At 36.8% G+C, this 18048-nt stretch overlaps 2 protein-coding genes across 2 annotated transcripts; both read left to right on the top strand.

Annotated features, from left to right (window-relative positions):
* Window positions 1–1961: 1961 nt before the first annotated feature.
* Window positions 1962–4340, top strand: LOC101843139 (55 kDa erythrocyte membrane protein-like). The gene is made up of 2 exons (XM_040743306.1): window positions 1962–1982; window positions 2461–4340. Exons 1-2 carry the CDS (start codon window positions 1962–1964, stop codon window positions 3034–3036), a joined length of 597 nt encoding a protein of 198 aa, XP_040599240.1. The 3' UTR covers window positions 3037–4340.
* LOC121139420 (55 kDa erythrocyte membrane protein-like) lies at window positions 3104–4340 on the top strand. Its single transcript, XM_040743305.1, has 2 exons — window positions 3104–3136; window positions 3184–4340. Exons 1-2 carry the CDS (start codon window positions 3104–3106, stop codon window positions 3913–3915), a joined length of 765 nt encoding a protein of 254 aa, XP_040599239.1. The 3' UTR covers window positions 3916–4340.
* Window positions 4341–18048: the final 13708 nt, after the last annotated feature.

Below are 18048 nucleotides of genomic sequence, written 5' to 3'. Positions count from 1 at the left end.
AGCTCCATTACAGAGTGATAATCCTGAAAATAGCTTGATATTGGTACATAAATAGACATGTAGACCAATGTAGTCAAATTGAAAACACTGATATTAAACCACATACCTATGAACACCTGATTTTTGATGAAGAGGCTTAAATCATACAATGGAAGAAAGAAAGCGTCTATAACAAATTGTGTTTGTGTAAGTGAATGCTGGCCTGTACAAGACTGCAGATAAATCCATGTCTATCCCCATGTACAAAAGTTAAGTCCAAGTGGATCAAATACCTCAACCTAAATCTTCAATTAATAAATGGAACCTTCTAAAACTGAGAAGCTTCTGTAAAGCAAAGTACACAGTCAATGAGACAAAAAGGCAGTCCACAGAATGAGAAAAGATATTCACCAACTCCACATCTGACCGAGGGCTAATTTCCAGAATACAAAAAGAGCTAGTTTCCAAAACACCAAATAATCAATTAATGTTGGGGTACAGAAGTACATAGAGACTTCTCAATAGAGGAATCTAAAATGGCTGATTGACAACTAAGAAAGTGATCAACATCATTTGCTATCTGGGAAATGCAAATCAAAACCACTCTGAGATACCATCATACTCCTGTCAGAATGGTTAAAATAAAAAATGGCATGGACAATTTATGATGGAGAGGTTGTGGAGAAAGGGAAACATTCTTCAACTGCTGATGGGAGTGCCAAGTTGTACATCAAATTTTGAAATCAGTATGGAGATTCCCCAGGAAAATGGGACTCAGTCTTCCACAAGACCCAGCAATTCTATTCTTAGGCATATACCCAAAAGATGCATATTCATACAACATGGATATCTGTTCGACTATGTTCATAGCAACATTATTTGTAATAGTCAGAACCTGGAGCAACCAAGATGCCCCTCAACTGAAGAATGAATACAGAAAATGTGGTACATTTATACAATGGAGTACTACTCAGCAGAAAAAAACAGGGAATCTTTAAATTCCAAGGCAAATGGATGGAACTTGAAGAAACCATCACGAATGAGGTAACCCAGTCACACAAAGATCAACATGGTTTGTACTCACTCATGTGTGGATTTTAGACATAGAGCAGAGGATTACAAGCCTACATTCCACACCCCCAGATAATGTAGGAACAAGGGGGAACTCTAAGAGAGAGACTTACATGATCCTCTAGAGAAGGGGAAAGGGATAAGGTCCCCTGATCAAATTTGGAGCATTTGGGGAGGGAAGATGTAGCTAGGAGAAAAACAAGTGGAGAAGATGAAGGGAGAAGAGCACATGAGGGTGTCTGGGGAAGAATAGAGCAGAGCAAAATAAGAGATACCATAATAGAGGGAGCCATTATAGATTTAAAGAGAAATGTGGCACTAGAGAAATGTTAAGAGATCTACAAGGATGACACCAACTAGCCATCTAAGCAATAGTAGAGAGGCTACCTTAAATGCCCTTTCTCTGATAATGAGATTGATGACAACCTTATATGCCAATCTAGAGCCTTCATCCAGTAGCTGATGGAAACAGAAGCAGACACCCACACATGAACACTGAGCTGAACTACTGGAATCCAGTTGCAGACAGGGAGGAGTGATGAGCAAAGGGGTCATGAACAGGCTGGAGAAACCCACAGAAACAGCTGACCTGAACAAGAGGGAGCTAATGGAATCCAGACTGATAGCTGGGAAACCAGAATAGGACTATTCCAGAACCCCTCAACCTGGATGTCATTTTGGAGTTCTGGTTAATCTATGGGGCCTCTGGTAGTGGATCAGTATTTATCCCTAGTACATGAATGGACTTTGGGAGCCCACTCCAAATAGAGGGATACTCTCTCAGCCTAGATACATGGGAGAGGGCCTAGTGCCTGTTCCTAGTGACATGACAGACTTTGAAGATACCCCCTGGAATGTCTCATACTCCCTGGGGAGCATAAAGGGTATGTTATAGGAGGTTGATTGGGGACATGGGAGGAGGGCAGGGAGAGGTATCTGGGATTGACGTAAAAACAACTTTGTTTCTAATTTAAATAAATAAAATGTATAAATAATTTAATAACATTATAGTTCTATTTTAGCTTAATACTCAAATTGTATTTCTTGTTTTGTTCCTTTTCCTGGACCTGATATGTTCATTTGCATAAAAGAAAACTTTAGCAATTGATATTTTATTGCAAATTATGTAAATTTTAAGTTATCACAAATAGTTTTAGTTTTTAGAACATATTTTGGATACGGGTGAACACACATTCATTTCCATATCATGGAATATATATTATCTATTTATATCTTTTAGACAATGCGTATAAATTCATCAAATCTCTATTTTATCATAGTGAAAATGTTCTCCCTATAATGCTATTATTTTAAGATCAAAAGAACTTTAAATTTATTCATAAAAATTAAAAAGAAGTCCTCTGCCTCCCTCACCTCCTCTGCCACCTCTTCTCCCATGTCTCCCAGCAGACAGCGATTACCGGGTTAAGCGCTGCGGCTCCAGTGTCTCAGTGTTCCTGCTCCTACAAGTCCAGCGAAGGCGAGGGTGGGAACAGCGTGCATACTGCGCTTTCGGGCCTCTACCTGGAACGCTTGCTACAGAAGCACAACCGACCTAAGAACACATTGAACCAGTTGAATGTTGTCACTGAAGACAGGTATACCAATGGGTCTACTGCTCCAGGTAGCCCTGCCCATACTAATGGGCAAGAGGCAAGGAAAGTGTGTCTCATACAGTTTGAGAAGATCACAGAGGAGCCCATGGGAATTACTTTGAAGCTGAATGAAAAACAATCATTTACTGTGGCCAGAATTCTCCATGGTGGCATGATTCATAGACAAGGCTCCCTACACGTGGGGGATGAGATTCTAGAAATCCATGGCACAAATGTAACCAATCACTCAGTAGACCAGCTTCAGAAAACAATGAAGGAAACCAAAGGAATGATCTCATTAAAAGTAATTCCTAATCAGCAGAGTCGTCTTCCTGCATTACAGATGTTCATGAGAGCACAGTTTGACTATGATCCCAAAAAGGATAGATAATTTATCCCTTGCAAAGAGGCAGGACTGAAGTTTGTTACTGGAGCCATTATCCAGATCATCAACAAAGATGACAGCAATTGGTGGCAGGGGCGGGTGGAAGGCTCCGCCAAGGAGTCTGCAGGATTGATCCCTTCTCCTGAGCTGCAGGAATGGAGAGTGGCAAGTGTGGCTCAGTCTGCTCCAAGTGAAGCTCCAAGATGTAGTCCCTTTGGGAAGAAGAAGAAGAAGTATAAAGACAAGTATCTGGCTAAGCACAGTTCAATTTTTGACCAGTTGGATGTTGTTTCTTATGAGGAAGTTATTTGGCTCCCTGCATTCAAGAGGAAGACCCTGGTGCTGATCGGAGCCAGTGGGGTAGGTCGCAGCCATATTAAGAATGCTCTGCTCAGACAGATTCCAGAAAAGTTTGTGTACCCTGCCCCATATACAACACGACTGCCAAGGAAGAGTGAAGAAGATGGAAAGGAGGATCACTGCATCTCAATAGAGGAAATGACAAGGAACATCTCTGCCAATGAATTCTTGGAGTTTGGCAGCTATCAGGGCAACATGTTTGGCACCAAATTTGAAACAGTGCAAAAGATTCATAAGCAGGGCAAGATTGCCATCCTTGACATTGAGCCCCAGACCCTGAAGATTTTTCGAACAGCTGAGCTTTCATCTTTCATTGTGTTCATCGAACCTACTGACCAGGGCACTCAGACTAAAGCCCTGCAGCAACTGCAGAAGGACTCTGAGGCCATCCATAGTCAGTATGCTCACTATTTTGACCTCTCTTTGGTGAATAATGGTGTTGATGACACTCTTAAGAAACTACAAGAAGCCTTTGACCAGGCTTGCAGTTTGCCACAGTGGGTACCTGTCTCCTGGGTTTACTAAGCTCACAGAATTTGAGAACCTATTCCAGCCCCTCCCCAGCATTTGGAATGCCATCCACCTTGCTTAAACCAAACAGGACTGCTTCAACTTCTAGCTATCTGCAACTGTCTTAAGGATGTCAGTAGGATTCAAGTCTTTGCACTCGGGCTCCTAAAGGGTGTAAGTTTAATTTTCCTACTATCTAGATTTCAAAATGACCTCTGGAAATTAGCAGTGCTATCCAAATGCAAATGCTGTACAGAAAAACCAATTATCCTTATCCTTCTGATTCTTGAGCTCCTTTACTTTCAACTACACTATCTTGTCTCTTTACTCTGGAATTAAGTATACTCTGAAACTTTCCAAAATGCCAAAATTAAATAGCTGTGCAATAGTACAACTGCTCTAGACAAACCCTCCAAAGCAATAAAAATTATGCTGTGATATAATGAATAAATAAAAAGAAGTTTTACATTTAAGTTAAATTGAAGTAATTCCATCCAATTCTGGCTATGGAATCCAGGGCCTTAAACAAGCTAGATTAGAACACCATTACAGGTTGTATTTCTAGCCCGAGTTGGATACATTTTGACAACTGCTAAGAAGATGAGCCAGGGTCTGCAGAGATAACTCAAGGCTAAGAGCATCTACTACCCTTGCAAAGCACAGGAATGTGGTTCCCAGAATCCATGTATCTTCCAGTAATTCCAGCTCCAAGGATTCAATATCCTCTTGGGGCCTTGGAGAGGACCCACATGCATGTGCCAGATACACATACGTATAAATAAAAATAAAATAAATCTTTTTAAGGAGCTAAATCGGGTGCATACCTTTAAATTTAGCACTTGAAAAACTGAGGCAAGAGATTCAGATGGGGTCCAAGGCCAGCATAAACGTAATAGAGCATTTCTGGTTCAACTGCACCAAAGATAGAATAGCTAAGTCAACACCAGTTTTGCATAATCATTATTAAATATTGACAATATGAAATTCATAGTTTAGAAACAGAGAATAACATATGTATCATGAGGCACAAATAATTTTAAATGTAAAAATAAAAATAGTAAAATACAAGCAATACTTTGAAAATTCTGGCATACAGAAGAAGCACTTTTGTTCCAGCAAATTTGGTTCTGATATCCATATAACACTTAGTCTCTTAACTAATTTTTCTGATGTGTGTTTTCCTTTTACTGAAATAAATCAAGGGTTATAAATAACTTACAGCATAAATAAATAAATTTATGTTCATATGCTTTTGTCAAAGTAATAAAAAACAATTTTTAATGCATCCAAATCTTTTCCAAGCTAATGATTTACTTGTCAGATTGTACACCAACTTTCTTACTTGATTTTATTACATATATTTTGTCTACTGGAATAGAAACAAGGTAACAATCACAGTGCTTACAACAATAACCCTATTCTGGAGTGCTAATTGCCAGACAGATATGGGTAAACATTGTCCTCAAGTGACAAGTTAATATTTGTTCAAAGGTATGAAAGATAATAATGAAGGACATTTGAGAAGTGAATTGTACCTCATTTGATTTGGATTACCTGTGTGTAAATGAAGCTAAAATCATGTTAAAATATTTACAATGCCCTCTCATTTATAAAGTGAGATATTTCTTGGATTCCTATTGTTTCAATGAATATGTAAAGTAAGTGCCCAGTCTTTACATCCTGGGAAATCTTAAAGGATAGCCGATTCTATTCTTGGTTTATGGGTTTGCTTTCTATCTTTTTGGCTGACTACAACACAGAATTGTTATCTAACAAAAGTGGGGCAAAGGTTTACCTTATTCTGTTAAAGAAAAATAAAACAAGCCTATTTTTCAATTCTGTTTCTTATTGTTATGTACAATATTTTCTTATTTTTATTATATAGAGGAGCAGACAGAGTTTGTTATATCATGTCCTCCTCTTAAATACTTGGCAAGAACTTTTTTTTGACTAACAGATGATAGTGACTTAGACCATCATAAATGGTGAAAATAAAATGACAGAAAAAAGATTTGTCTTTGGTACCAACCATAAACATAGGAAGGGCAAATGCAGAGGACAGCTTTTTGGGATTTTTTGTTTGTTTGGTTTTTGCCCCTCTCTCTCCTTCCTTATCAGTCCAGGACCCTAGGATGTGGAATACTGCTTCTCACATTCCTTCCTCAGTTAAATCTCTCTAGACACAACCTCACACATATATACAGAAATGTGTTGCCTTCATGATTATCAACCCAGTCAAGCTAACAATTCCTTTGTAGGAATCATGGTTTTATATATATATATATATATATATATATAATAAAAAATCTAAGTAGATATTAATTACATTCATTTTTTCTTTCATAATCACACCTTAAGCAAGGGAAACACCATGGGGGTCCATGTTATATTCAACAAGAGTTCCATTTTTCTTAATAACAAAATATGGGAGTCTGATATTAGGGGGTAAAAGCTGAAAGATCAGAGAAGCAGAGAAGCCAGCCATTATTGTTCCTACCTCTACAAAATCCTCAGACTGAAAAGAGAGGAGCTCTTGTCTACTCCCACCTTATATTACTCTCTTGGCCCAGTCATCTCACTTCTTGTCTGTCTGTCTGGACTTCCAGACTTCGATGGTTAACTAGTGGCTTGCTCCATCCTCTGATCTTTGTACAAACATTATTTGTACAGTACAAACAAGATATCACCACAGTTATACTTCTTCATTGAGATTTTCTTGAAATAATGCAAAAAGATAAAATTTTGTGCTTGGTTATTTCTGATAAGAGTTCTTAAAAATAAGCTGGCTTTTCAGATCCTCCTGTTTCAGCTTTGTGAATGTGATGGTCATGGTCATATATTATCACATTCACATCTAGATGATTGGTTTTTTTCATAGACTACCACATAAGATTTGTTTAGTGTTCCAAACCAGAAGCTCCCTAAGTCTTATTTATTAAAAAATTGAAACTTAACTATCTGAATTTCAGGACACCAACATCAGAAACACAAATTTCCTTAGATTTCCATATTTAACATTAAATTTTTTTGTAAATTTTCAAAATGTAATTTTTGTTATTGAAACATATTTTTGTTTTCTTACATAATGTATACTGATATGTTTTCCCCTCTGTCTACTCCTCCTAGTTGCTCTCTACCTTTCCTGCTATATGGACAACCTTCCTTTTGCTTCTCATTAGAAAATGAAATATGCCACCAGGGACCAAAATGATATGTGGCCTGTGCAGCCACCTAAGGCTGTATTGATATTTGTGGTTCATGCTTCAACCAGGTACCATGTTTGGGTCTGTGGTACTACTGTAGACAGGTCTGTGTTGATATACATGGTCCATGTTTACCACCAAAGACCATGCAGATAACTGTGGTCTATGTTGCCACCTGAAGTCATGTTGATATCCTAGGATTGGTCTCTCATTGAGGACCATGTTTGGGTCTGTAACCCTGGGCAATGTAAATTGAACTTGAATATTTTTTCTTATCCTTCCTTTATTTTTTTGTGTATGTGGGGAATCACAAAAGGGGGAGCAGACATGAGAGGACTGGGAAATGAGTGTGATCAGGGTTCAAGATGTGATATAACCAAATAACCAATATAATATTACATGAAAAGAGTAGGCTTCTAAGATATAATGCTATGATATGAAATGAGAAAATACATTATGATAAAAATTAACAGGTCTGATTTGGATGAAACAAAAAATCAGAAGGAAAGATCCCAGAAAAGGCACAAGAATCAGAGACTCAATTGTTCACACCCTCAGAAATCAGACAAAAATACTAAACTGGAAGCCAAAATATATACATACACAGAGGAACTGGTACACAACCATGTAGGCCCTGTGCATACTGCCTCAGTCTGAGTTCATATAAACAATGATCCTGTTGACTCAGAAAGTCTTGTTTTCTTGGTGTCTTCCTTCCCCTCTGGTTCTTAGCAATCTCTCTGCCTGCTCTTCTTCAAGATTCCCTGAGCTCTATGGGGCAGGATTTGATTGAGATATCCCTTTTAGAACTTTGTATTCCAAGGTCTCTCACCCTATGCATAATGTTTTGCTGTTGATCTCTATTTTTCTTTCCATCTGCTGCAGGAGGAAGCTTCTCTGAAGGAAACCGAGAAGAAAATTGGTCTATGAACATAGCAGAACATCATTAGAAGCCATTTTATTGATTCATTTTATTTTTTTGTAAAGAAGAGTAGTGTTTGGTTTTACCCTAGCTCTCTGGGGTATCTCACCTGTGGTCCTTGGTCACCCAAGCGGCTTCATGTATGCTTCCAGCTCATGCAGTGGGTCATAAGTCAGTTCAGACGTTGCTTAGTTATTCTCACAAGTAGTGGGCTACTGTCATCCTATCATATCTTGAAGTGAGGACAGCATTTTAAATCAATGGATTTGTGGCTGGGTTGGTGTTTACACATCTCTTTTGGTAACTTGCAGAATGCATTCTTTAACAAAGACACTAGAATATCTTGTTGAATGTTATACCATTTTTGTGGAATGATTTGCTCTAGAACAAAAGGAGGAAATTGCACCAAATATGAATAACAGGAAAAATTAATCAAACCTGCACCTGAAATCAGTAAGATTGTAACATTCAGGCAATCATTATAAAGAATTTATGAAACAAACAAGTAGTTCTCTGAGAAAAACAAAACAATTGACAAACCTTTGTCCAAATTAAATAAAAGTTGGAGATAGGATATCCAAATTAACAAAATAAAAAAGGGGGGGACACACCGAGGAAATCCAGAGACTCATAAGGACATACTTTAAAAGACTATACTCTAACAAAGTAGAAAATCTAAAAGACATTGATAATTTTCTCTGTAGGTACCACTTACCAAAGTTAAATCAAGATGAGATAAGTAGTATAAGCAGATTTATAATCCTCAGTGAAATGTATATAATCATTAAAATGCCACAACCAGAAAAGTCCAGTGCCAGAATACATCATCACAGAATTTTCAAAGAAAACTTACTGCTAGTATTCTTCAAATTATTTCATAAAATAGAAATAAAAGTACTGCTTTATTCATTCTAGGGGACCATAGTTGCCCTGATACCCAAACGACATAAAGACTCAACAACAATAAAAAAGAGTATTGAAGCACAATTCCCTTATTAACATAGATGTAAAAATAATAAAATACTTGCAAGCTAAATCCAAGAACACTACTAAAAGATATCCACCATGATCAAGTAAACTTCATCTCAAAGATGCAGTGGTGGTTCAATATATGTAAATTGATAAGTGTAATCTATCATAAACAAAATAAAATATTTTAAACTGGAGAAAATAGAAGATGAATTACATTGTACTCAATGGGCTAACCAGAGGATCCTCCCTTCATTTGAAATTTTGTGATGGCAGTTTAATATTTTATATCTTAGATATTTAAGAAAGTTCTGTTTCATTTAATGCTTCAATTCATAAAAATTAAGCCATATATTCTGTAATGGAATACTGCCCCCCACCAAAAACAAACAAACAAAAAAGAAGACTTTTGTTTGTTGTTGTTTTGAGACAAGATTTCTCTGTGTAGTCCTGGCTGTCTTGGAATTCATTTTGTAGACCAGGTTGGCCTTGAACTCAAAGCGATCTTCCTGCCTCTTCTGCCCAAGTGCTGGGATTAAAGGTGCATGCCGCCACTGCCCAGAAAATTTAAGACTTTTTGATGTGTATGTACAGAGGCAGTTACTTATGTGTACACATGTATACAGAGCAAGGTGAACAACCTTCAATATTATGCTCAGGAATGCTTTCTAGGTTTTTTGAATTATAATATCTCATTTTCCTGGAGCTCATAGTTTCGGCTAGCTTAGTAAGTGCCAGTTTAGTAAGAACTGTGTCTCCACTCAGCTTTCATAGCACTGGAATTACAAGTCTATGCTACCAAACTCAGTATTGCTACATGAGTTCTGGGAACCAAACTCAGGTCCTCATATGTAGCACAGTAATTTGTATTCAGGAGGAAATGTTTTTGGTTTGGTTTTGTTTTCTATCATAAATAAACAACTTGAAAGACTTTACCTTGATAACTTCTTCAAGAATGGCCCTCCTTGTAGTAAAGTTTGACCAACGTTTTTATGATTTGTCTATTTTATGTGTATGATATTTTTCCTGTATATATGCATGGGAATGTGCACTGTGTGTATGCCCCATGCTGGAGAAATCAAGAAGAGGACCTGTGTTTCCTGGAACTGGAGTTAGAGGTGGCTGAAAGTTGGCTTATGTGCTGCAAGCCAAACCTGATGGTCTGTGGGAACAGCCAGGACTCTTAACTGCTGAGTGATCTGTCCTGCCCTGAAAACCCATCTTTATAATCTCTAAAAGAGACCAAATCAATTAATGTAGAAGCAAGTGACATGAATGGGGATTGTCAAGCTTATTTGCCTAGCCTCAGGATGTTAAGTAATAGTGTTCCCACAGGTTACCTAGGGTACTTTATGAAAAACCTTCCAGACAGAATTCAATTTGGGATAATTAGTGCGTCTCTAATATTGTAGGACGCTAGTTTTTACAAAGCAAACTGCTGAGTTCATAATGAAAATACAAAATTCTTTCTAGACCTAATTCAGTCCATCAAAACAGATCTATGGAATCAATCTTCATTGTTTATACCGAGTTAGATTTCTTTAGATTACAATAACCAGGAGGTGAGAATGAATATGCTGTAACTACTTTGGAATGTGAGAAATAAAGGGTAGTGAGTATACAATTGTGTTTATTTTTTATTAGTTTTGTAGTCCATAATCACAAGCTTCTCAATAACTACATATTTTAGAAAATTTATAATTCAATATAATCTTATATGAATTATATTGTTTGGAATGCAATTACTAATTGTCCCATGATAATCCACTTTTAATCAATTAATAATTTCACTTTCTTATTTTTAGCATTTCTCTCTGTGATTTATAATATTTGTGATACTGTATAAAATACCACACAGCTTCATTAAAATAAGTTAAATAAATTTTGCAGGTAAACTATAATACATTTACTTATATTTACTTAGTTATGTACATACTATGTATACAATTATTGTTCTCACTTATCTGAGAACAATAGTTTCATGCTAAAGGAATAAATTATTTCTTAAGATAATAAAGGTTTTCTTTAAAAATAATCATTTATTTTTAAAATGTGACTCCATGTGATAATTTGTTTACTACTGAAACTATACTTTGCTCAAACTCATGAGAACCTACACTTTAAAATCCATATACATTAAATCTAATCGATAGTCATCAGTATTTCAAAACCAGCTATATTTACATACAGTACCACTGTCTTTAAGATGTGATGATGATATATACTAGATGATATAACCCTTATTATCATAAGACTTCTCTCTCAAACTATAAACAATAAAATACTGCCATTAATGCCAATATAAAGAGAGCACAGGTTTTATTTATTATTATTCTTATTGTTGTTGTTGTTATTGTTATTATTATTTGCTTTTATTTGCCTTTAAAACTGTATTTCTCCAGTTTCTCCATCATCAAGAAATAGATCAGGCCAGAAAGTCTGAAAGGATGATTAGATCATTGCACTCAATAAAAAACAGGAGTTTCCCCAGAATTACTGCAAAGATGCTTAGAGGATTCCAGAGCTAATTAAAAATGCTAAGAAGCAAATTAACACTTTCTCTCTAATAAACTGCAAACAGATAGTTAAATCCCTTTAATAATTCTCCAAAGCCCACCAAACAGCTGGAGCAAGCCCAAACAGATTGATGTCAACAAAGCAGTCATTGGGAAATAAAGGCAAAATGCCCAGGGTATGTGAATGACCAAAGAGGCAGTGAGAGAAAGCTAAATACCACTGTGAAAGATCTTCAGGGGAATGGAAGAAGTCAATAGATAAAATATACTTCCTATGCTTTCATTGCAGCAATAGTTCAGCATCTTTGCTTTGTATTAATACAATTTTTACTGTTAATGTAAATATTTGTCATTTCCCCAAGTGAACCATATCTCTTGTTTTCTACTAATCTTCTAGTATCCAGTGAGGTGTACCAAAGAAGAGATACAATAATTTTTGAAAATTGAATAGATAAAAGAATGAATGAATGCCATGGCTAAACTTAGAATTCTCCAGAAAATATTGATTCAAATAAAATATCTTTAATGGAATACTGGAATCATGGAATACTTGACATGATGGAATAATTTCCGTCCATTAAAATAAGTTTGTATTCTTTATTTATCTTTCTTTAAATTTCCACCAATGATCCATGGTTCCTTTCCCTCTAAAGGATACTCAGATCACATGTTTCTGTCATTCAATGCTTTCCCTCATGCTCCTACCAATTGCCAACTCTTTTCCTGTCCATCCTCCCCTGGGCTCAGATTCATTCTGCTTCTCCTACTTATCATTCAGCTTTGTAATGTCTGCCATGTGTTTCTGAGTCAGGACACAGGAGACTAACCTGCCTGAGCATCTTTGGTTTGGTGCCTTCTTACAGATGGGATTATATTTCTTTCCAAATTCTAAGCAAGCACAATGTTCCTAGAAAAGCATTCATCAAAGACACTTGAACTAAAAAGCTGTTCCTATCAATGACTATCCATTCACTTTGCTTTGAAATTTCTTCATAGTACCAATACGTTATCTCTAATCAGTGTCTGTGTTTGTTTACTCGGGTCCTGTCTGATTTTGATAAAATATAAGCTTGTATTTTGTGTGTATGAGAGAAAAAAAAAATAGGAGATACAACCATATCAGACATTTTTAGAGCAATCACCCTATATGTGATCAATTCTAATTCTTCTCCTTGGTTGGGAGCTAGAAATAGCCATGGTTCTTTCCTAGTGGAAGGTTTGAAGTGTTAGTAGCGAGTTCTGGTTACTAATATGGATTCTCTTTATTTTTTCTTTTAAATAAACATCCCCCCATTCAGAAGTTGTATGTAAGAATGAAATAAAAATCAAGAGGCACCTGGACACTTCATGATCGGGCCAAATAATATATCAACTCCCACCATTGCATGAATCAAACCAGTTTTTGTCTTAAGTCTTGTAAAATAAATAAATAAACAAACAAACTAACAAATCCTGTAGGCTCACAGTTTGCAACTCCATTTCTGGGATGTAATCCTGCTCTACAGCACACTGCCTTCTTTCTCTTAAGGAGCTTATAGTCCTATAGTAAAACTCCTTCCTAAACTTACCTTCCATTATTTTTTTTCTTTAAGTTTATGCAATAGAGGACCAAGAAGACACTGGTTCACACTGATTTTTCTATGGTTTAATTGTTTGACACTTTGGCTGAGACAACCAAGACTATGTTACTCTAGCATGCCTCATTTTCTTCTATCATTTTTTTACTCATTATTTCTGTATAGATTCTAATGAAATATCACAATACATATTTGCATTAATTAAAGCAATATTTATATATGCATGTAGATGTGAATTTTGTGTTTGGTAGTGACCAAAATCCCTGAGGCAAACAATTTAAAGAAGGAAGGATTTAGCCTCATGATTTGGAGGCTTCATTTTATCATGTCAGGAATCAGGGTGGGGCACAACAGTTCACACCAGAAAACATGAAGAGAGGATGTCTATACTAAATAGACCGTTTTAGATTCCACTTCCATTTCAGTTGGCCCCAGATTGCTGGGTGTTGTCATTTTACAATAACTAGAATCTTCTCCCCCTAGTTCCTTTCTGTAAAAGCCTTCACAGTCACAACTGGTGGTTTGTTTTTATTAGTCCAATAAGTGCTTCTCAATGAAAATATTTGAAAATCAGCATTTTTCATCACACTGCTTTGGGGTAATAATGTTTATAATGACAAGTCTCAATATTGTAAGGATGTATTGCCTTCCAAGTTTTAATAGCCTTGTCAAGTTAGTGACAAAGAATTCCTTGGATGAAACTGAATCACACTCCTCTGAAAAATCTTTCCTATTGAAGAGGAAGAGGGAATATGCCACAATAGAGACAATAGATGAATTCAGCTACAACAAAATGTGAAACCATTGTAAAAAAAAGACTATAAAAATAGTTCATGGACAAGCAATAGTCTGGGAGAATATATTTTCAATTAAATAAAGGAGATAAATTTTTAGGAACACTAGACATCAATAAAAGAAAAGGCAATATAGAGGGAAAAAACTTGTGAAGGACTTGCAGAGATATTCAGAAGAGAAAAAAATTGTTAACCTAAAGTAACACTTTTTAATAAATATGTTAATAGCAAGAATAGTAGTTATAAGCTTATCCTTCAGCTTGCTTAACTGCATGTTTATGAATCCAAGAATAGTCGATCGTGCATCTGCATTTAGCTAAAGGGCTTATGGAAACAGCAGCCTTTCTTGTGTTTCAGTCTATGATTGCCCCATCCTTCTCCAGTCTGAGCTCAGCCCTATAGGCTAATTATTTGACAGCTGAAGTTCAATGTTGTGAGTTAATTAGCAGGTATTTGGAATTGCTGCCTTTTACCTCCACTAAAATTATCACCGTTATATACATTCCACCATGCAAAACAATGTCATATGGAAGATTTCAAAGAAAGTAAAAAGATGCCCACCATTCATTCCTTATTTTTAGAAGCACATTTCTCAGTTTAATGACAATTTGTGTGAAAGTGTTACTCTCCTTCCTTCTAATTGTTCCACTGGGATCCCAAGCTGAATATAAAATCAGGAAACAGCTTCATCTGATTGAGAAAATGGAGATGGGTAGCAACATTGCAGGATGAGCCAAAACACTTAAGATGCATATATCCTAAAAATTGATTCTAATCATGGAAGGAGATTTAATCATATTTTTATCGCAAGAAATAACATCTTGATATGCCTATGTGAAACAAAGCATGACCTGATAGAATCTCAGGAATTCTCCACAATCTGAAAAAAAAGTGGGGGTAGAATTTATGGCAGTTGAGAGGCATTTAAAATTAGAAGGATTCATATTGGGAAAGACATAGCAGGTTAAAGTTACTACAGTTTATTCTCCTTTCCTTTCCCAGTCTACTTCAGGTGATGGATTAACGAAGTGCAAAACATTACTGCTGATGAGTTAGAGTGAGGGAATCAGCAAAGAATGAGAGGAATCCTACCCAACCTCCAGTTACCAATTACACTAGTGCTCTCCAAGGTAACTGGTTGGCTATCTCAGTTCCATCCACCACTCTTCTCTGCTACAGTTGTTATTAATGCATAAGCAGGACATTCAAAAATCATCAAATGCATTCTCCTATTCTCTGAAACATAAAGCAACTAACCAGTTGGCTCAACTCATGTCCCAATGCTGGAGAGCAAGCCTCTCTCCTGTAAAGATGATCAACTGCCTAAAGCTTCTGAAGTGGAGAGGGCCCATATAAGTAACGAGAACGAAAATTCTTAGTCAATGTTATTTATTGTAAAGTTGGAGGAAAACAATGTAGAAATAAGTGTAGCTTTTTATCCATGCAAGATGAGAAGACACATTTCTAATTTCATACAACATGCAATGAAGTGTCCTTGGGAGGAATCATTAAGAAAATCATTTTTATATTAAAAAATATGTGTTGGTGAAGAAACAGGAGTATAGAAGTGATTAATTGCCAACTATCCTCTGGTATGGATTCTGAATTCCAAATATTTTTTCTTTGCATGTATATTAGAGCTTTCTAGTTGATTCCTATGCATGAAAATATATGTGTCTATGTGTCTTTTTTTAATTTTGTATTTATTTAAATTGGAAACAAGCTTGTGTCACATGTCAATCCCAGTTCCCTCTCCATCCTCTCCCCACAACACCACATCCAATACCCACTTGACTCTCCAGGGAGGGTTAGGGCCTTCATGGAGGATCTTCAGAGTCTATTATATTTCCAAGATAGGGACTAAGCCATCCCCCAAGTGACCAGGCTAAGAGAGCATTCTTCCATGTGGAATGGACTCCCAAATTCCATTCAGATGCCAGGGATAAATACTGATCTAGTACTCAAGGCCCCAAAGCTTGCTGAGGCTTCCTCACTGACACCCACATTCAGGGGGTTTGGATCAGTCCCATGCTGGCCTCTCAGCCATCAGTCTGGGATCCATAAGCAAACTCCTTGTTCAGGTTCACTTGCCCGATCATGACCCTTTGATCATCACTCCTCTGTCACTGCAACTGGTTTGCAGGAGTTTAGTTCAGTGTTTAGCTGTTGGCGTCTGCCTCTGCTTCCATCAGCCATTTGATGGAGACTCAAGGATGGCATACAAGGTAGTCGTCAATCTCATTATCAAGGATGGGCATTTAAGGTAGCCTCTCCACTATTGCTTAGATTGCCAGTTGGTGTCATCCTTGTAGATCTCTGGAAAGCTCATTAGTGCCAGATCTCTACTCAAATTTATAAAGACTCCCTCTATTATGGTATCTCTCATCCTGCTCTCCTCTATTCTTCCTTGACTGGGTTACCTCACTCAGGGTGGTTTCTTCTAGTGCCATCCATTTGCCTGCATATTTCAAGATTCCATTGTTTTTTCCTGCTGAGTAGTAATCCATTGTGTAAATGTACCACATTTCTCTGTCCACTCTTCAATTGAGAAGCATCTAGGTTGCTTCCAGGTTCTGGCTATTACAAATAATGCTGCTATGAACAAAATGGAACAGATGTCCTTGTATGAATGCACATCTTTTGGGTATATTCCTAAGAGTGGAATTGCTGGATCTTGTGGTAGACTTGTTCCCATTTTCCTGGGGAATCCCCATACTGATTTCCAAAGTAGTTGTACTAGTTGGCACTCCCACCAGCAGTGGAGGAGTGTTCCCCTTTCTCCACAACCTCTCCAGCATAACCTGACATTGGTGTCTTTGATTTTAGCCATTCTAACAGGAATGAGATGCTATATCAGAGTTGTTTTGATTTGCATTTCCCTAATGCCTAAAGATGTTGAGTGCTTTGTTTTAAGTGTCTCTCAGTCATTTTAGACTCCTCTATTGAGAATTCTGAATTCAAAATCTTAAAAGTAAAATCTCAGGAAGAGGCTGAAAAGGAAAAATCAACATGAAAGCATCTTGTCCTCATTCTTAGCAAGCATAAATGTCAAGCAGGAAGAGAATAATAACAAAAGCAAGACTCCCAAAACCCTCAGCATTCACCATTGCCTGTAAATGCCTGGAGTTTAAAGGTTGAACTATTGCCAAAGATGTACTTTGTGAGTATCCATGTGAATATTCTGCAATATTCCTGTTTTTAAATCCTGCACCACTATTGACTAGAACTGCTACAGATACCTTCAAGAAAAACAAGACATAGAACAAAATTTAATCTTCAGTATGACTTCTACCTATGAAGTCCAAAGAAGTCTAATTACATATCTTCAAATCTCTAAAGTGAGTACAGATTTCTGGGTGGGAGTGATATGAGCACTGTGAGCAAAGAGTTAGGGAATGTGGATTTAAGAGAGTAGGTTTCCAATCATGACCTTTCTTAAAAAAAAAAAAAACAAATTCCAAAGCAACTTACTAACCTCAAGGTTAAAGATAATACCAACAGTGCTAGCATATAGTTAGGTATTTCAGCCTGATTCAAGTCTACATCATGGCTCTTGGGCTACCCATGACCCATTTTGTGCATATTACCCATATGACCTACCACAAGCCATAGATACACTGACACCTCTGTAAATGTTGTTTTCACATTCTACACAGCACAGGCTTAGTACTGCCCTCTAAAGATTTCTACAAAAGTTAAAAAAAAAAACCTCAGAATAAAACATACAAAAAAAAATACAAAACCCTCAGGGCACCCAGTTCTTTTTTCTGGTCCTCTTGTCTCACTGAATAGACTTGGTAAACCTGCTAATATTTCTTGGTCTGTAACTACCTGGTAGAAATGAACATAAACTAAAGAGACATTTGTTTTTCTCAGACTGCCTAGGAGACTACTGAAGCACTGAACCCACAAAATTGGGAATTACCTCCACCCCTGAGGAATCTTGTGAGAAGGAAAAGATGACACCTGGAGGTAAATCTATTTCCCACCATATATTTACAAGTTATCAGAGACCGAAGTCCAATCAGTGATGGCTGAGACTATACCTTTACCAGGACTGCATAGATGAACACATCCCTGACCCTCTAAACTTTAATTTCTGTTGAGTCTTTAACAGGGACTAGAATAAGTTACTGAATCTCCTTGTCCTTATTCCCAATGTGGCCA

The sequence above is a fragment of the Mesocricetus auratus genome, unplaced genomic scaffold (genome assembly GCF_017639785.1).
Source record: "Mesocricetus auratus isolate SY011 unplaced genomic scaffold, BCM_Maur_2.0 Super-Scaffold_15014, whole genome shotgun sequence".
NCBI lineage: Eukaryota > Metazoa > Chordata > Mammalia > Rodentia > Cricetidae > Mesocricetus > Mesocricetus auratus.
The sequence above is the reverse complement of the archived record's forward strand: the minus strand, read 5'-3'. Positions and strand labels throughout refer to the sequence as shown.

What these genes read in the sequence shown, in the direction of transcription:
- LOC101843139 (XM_040743306.1), top strand. Translation starts at nt 1,962, where the DNA reads ATGGGAGGAGGGCAGGGAGAG. An exon ending in TGGGAGGAGGGCAGGGAGAG is followed by an intron (nt 1,983 to 2,460) that starts GTATCTGGGATT and finishes GTCTCCCAGCAG; the next exon opens with ACAGCGATTACCGGGTTAAG.
- LOC121139420 (XM_040743305.1), top strand. Translation starts at nt 3,104, where the DNA reads ATGACAGCAATTGGTGGCAGGGGCGGGTGGAAG. An exon ending in GTGGCAGGGGCGGGTGGAAG is followed by an intron (nt 3,137 to 3,183) that starts GCTCCGCCAAGG and finishes CCTGAGCTGCAG; the next exon opens with GAATGGAGAGTGGCAAGTGT.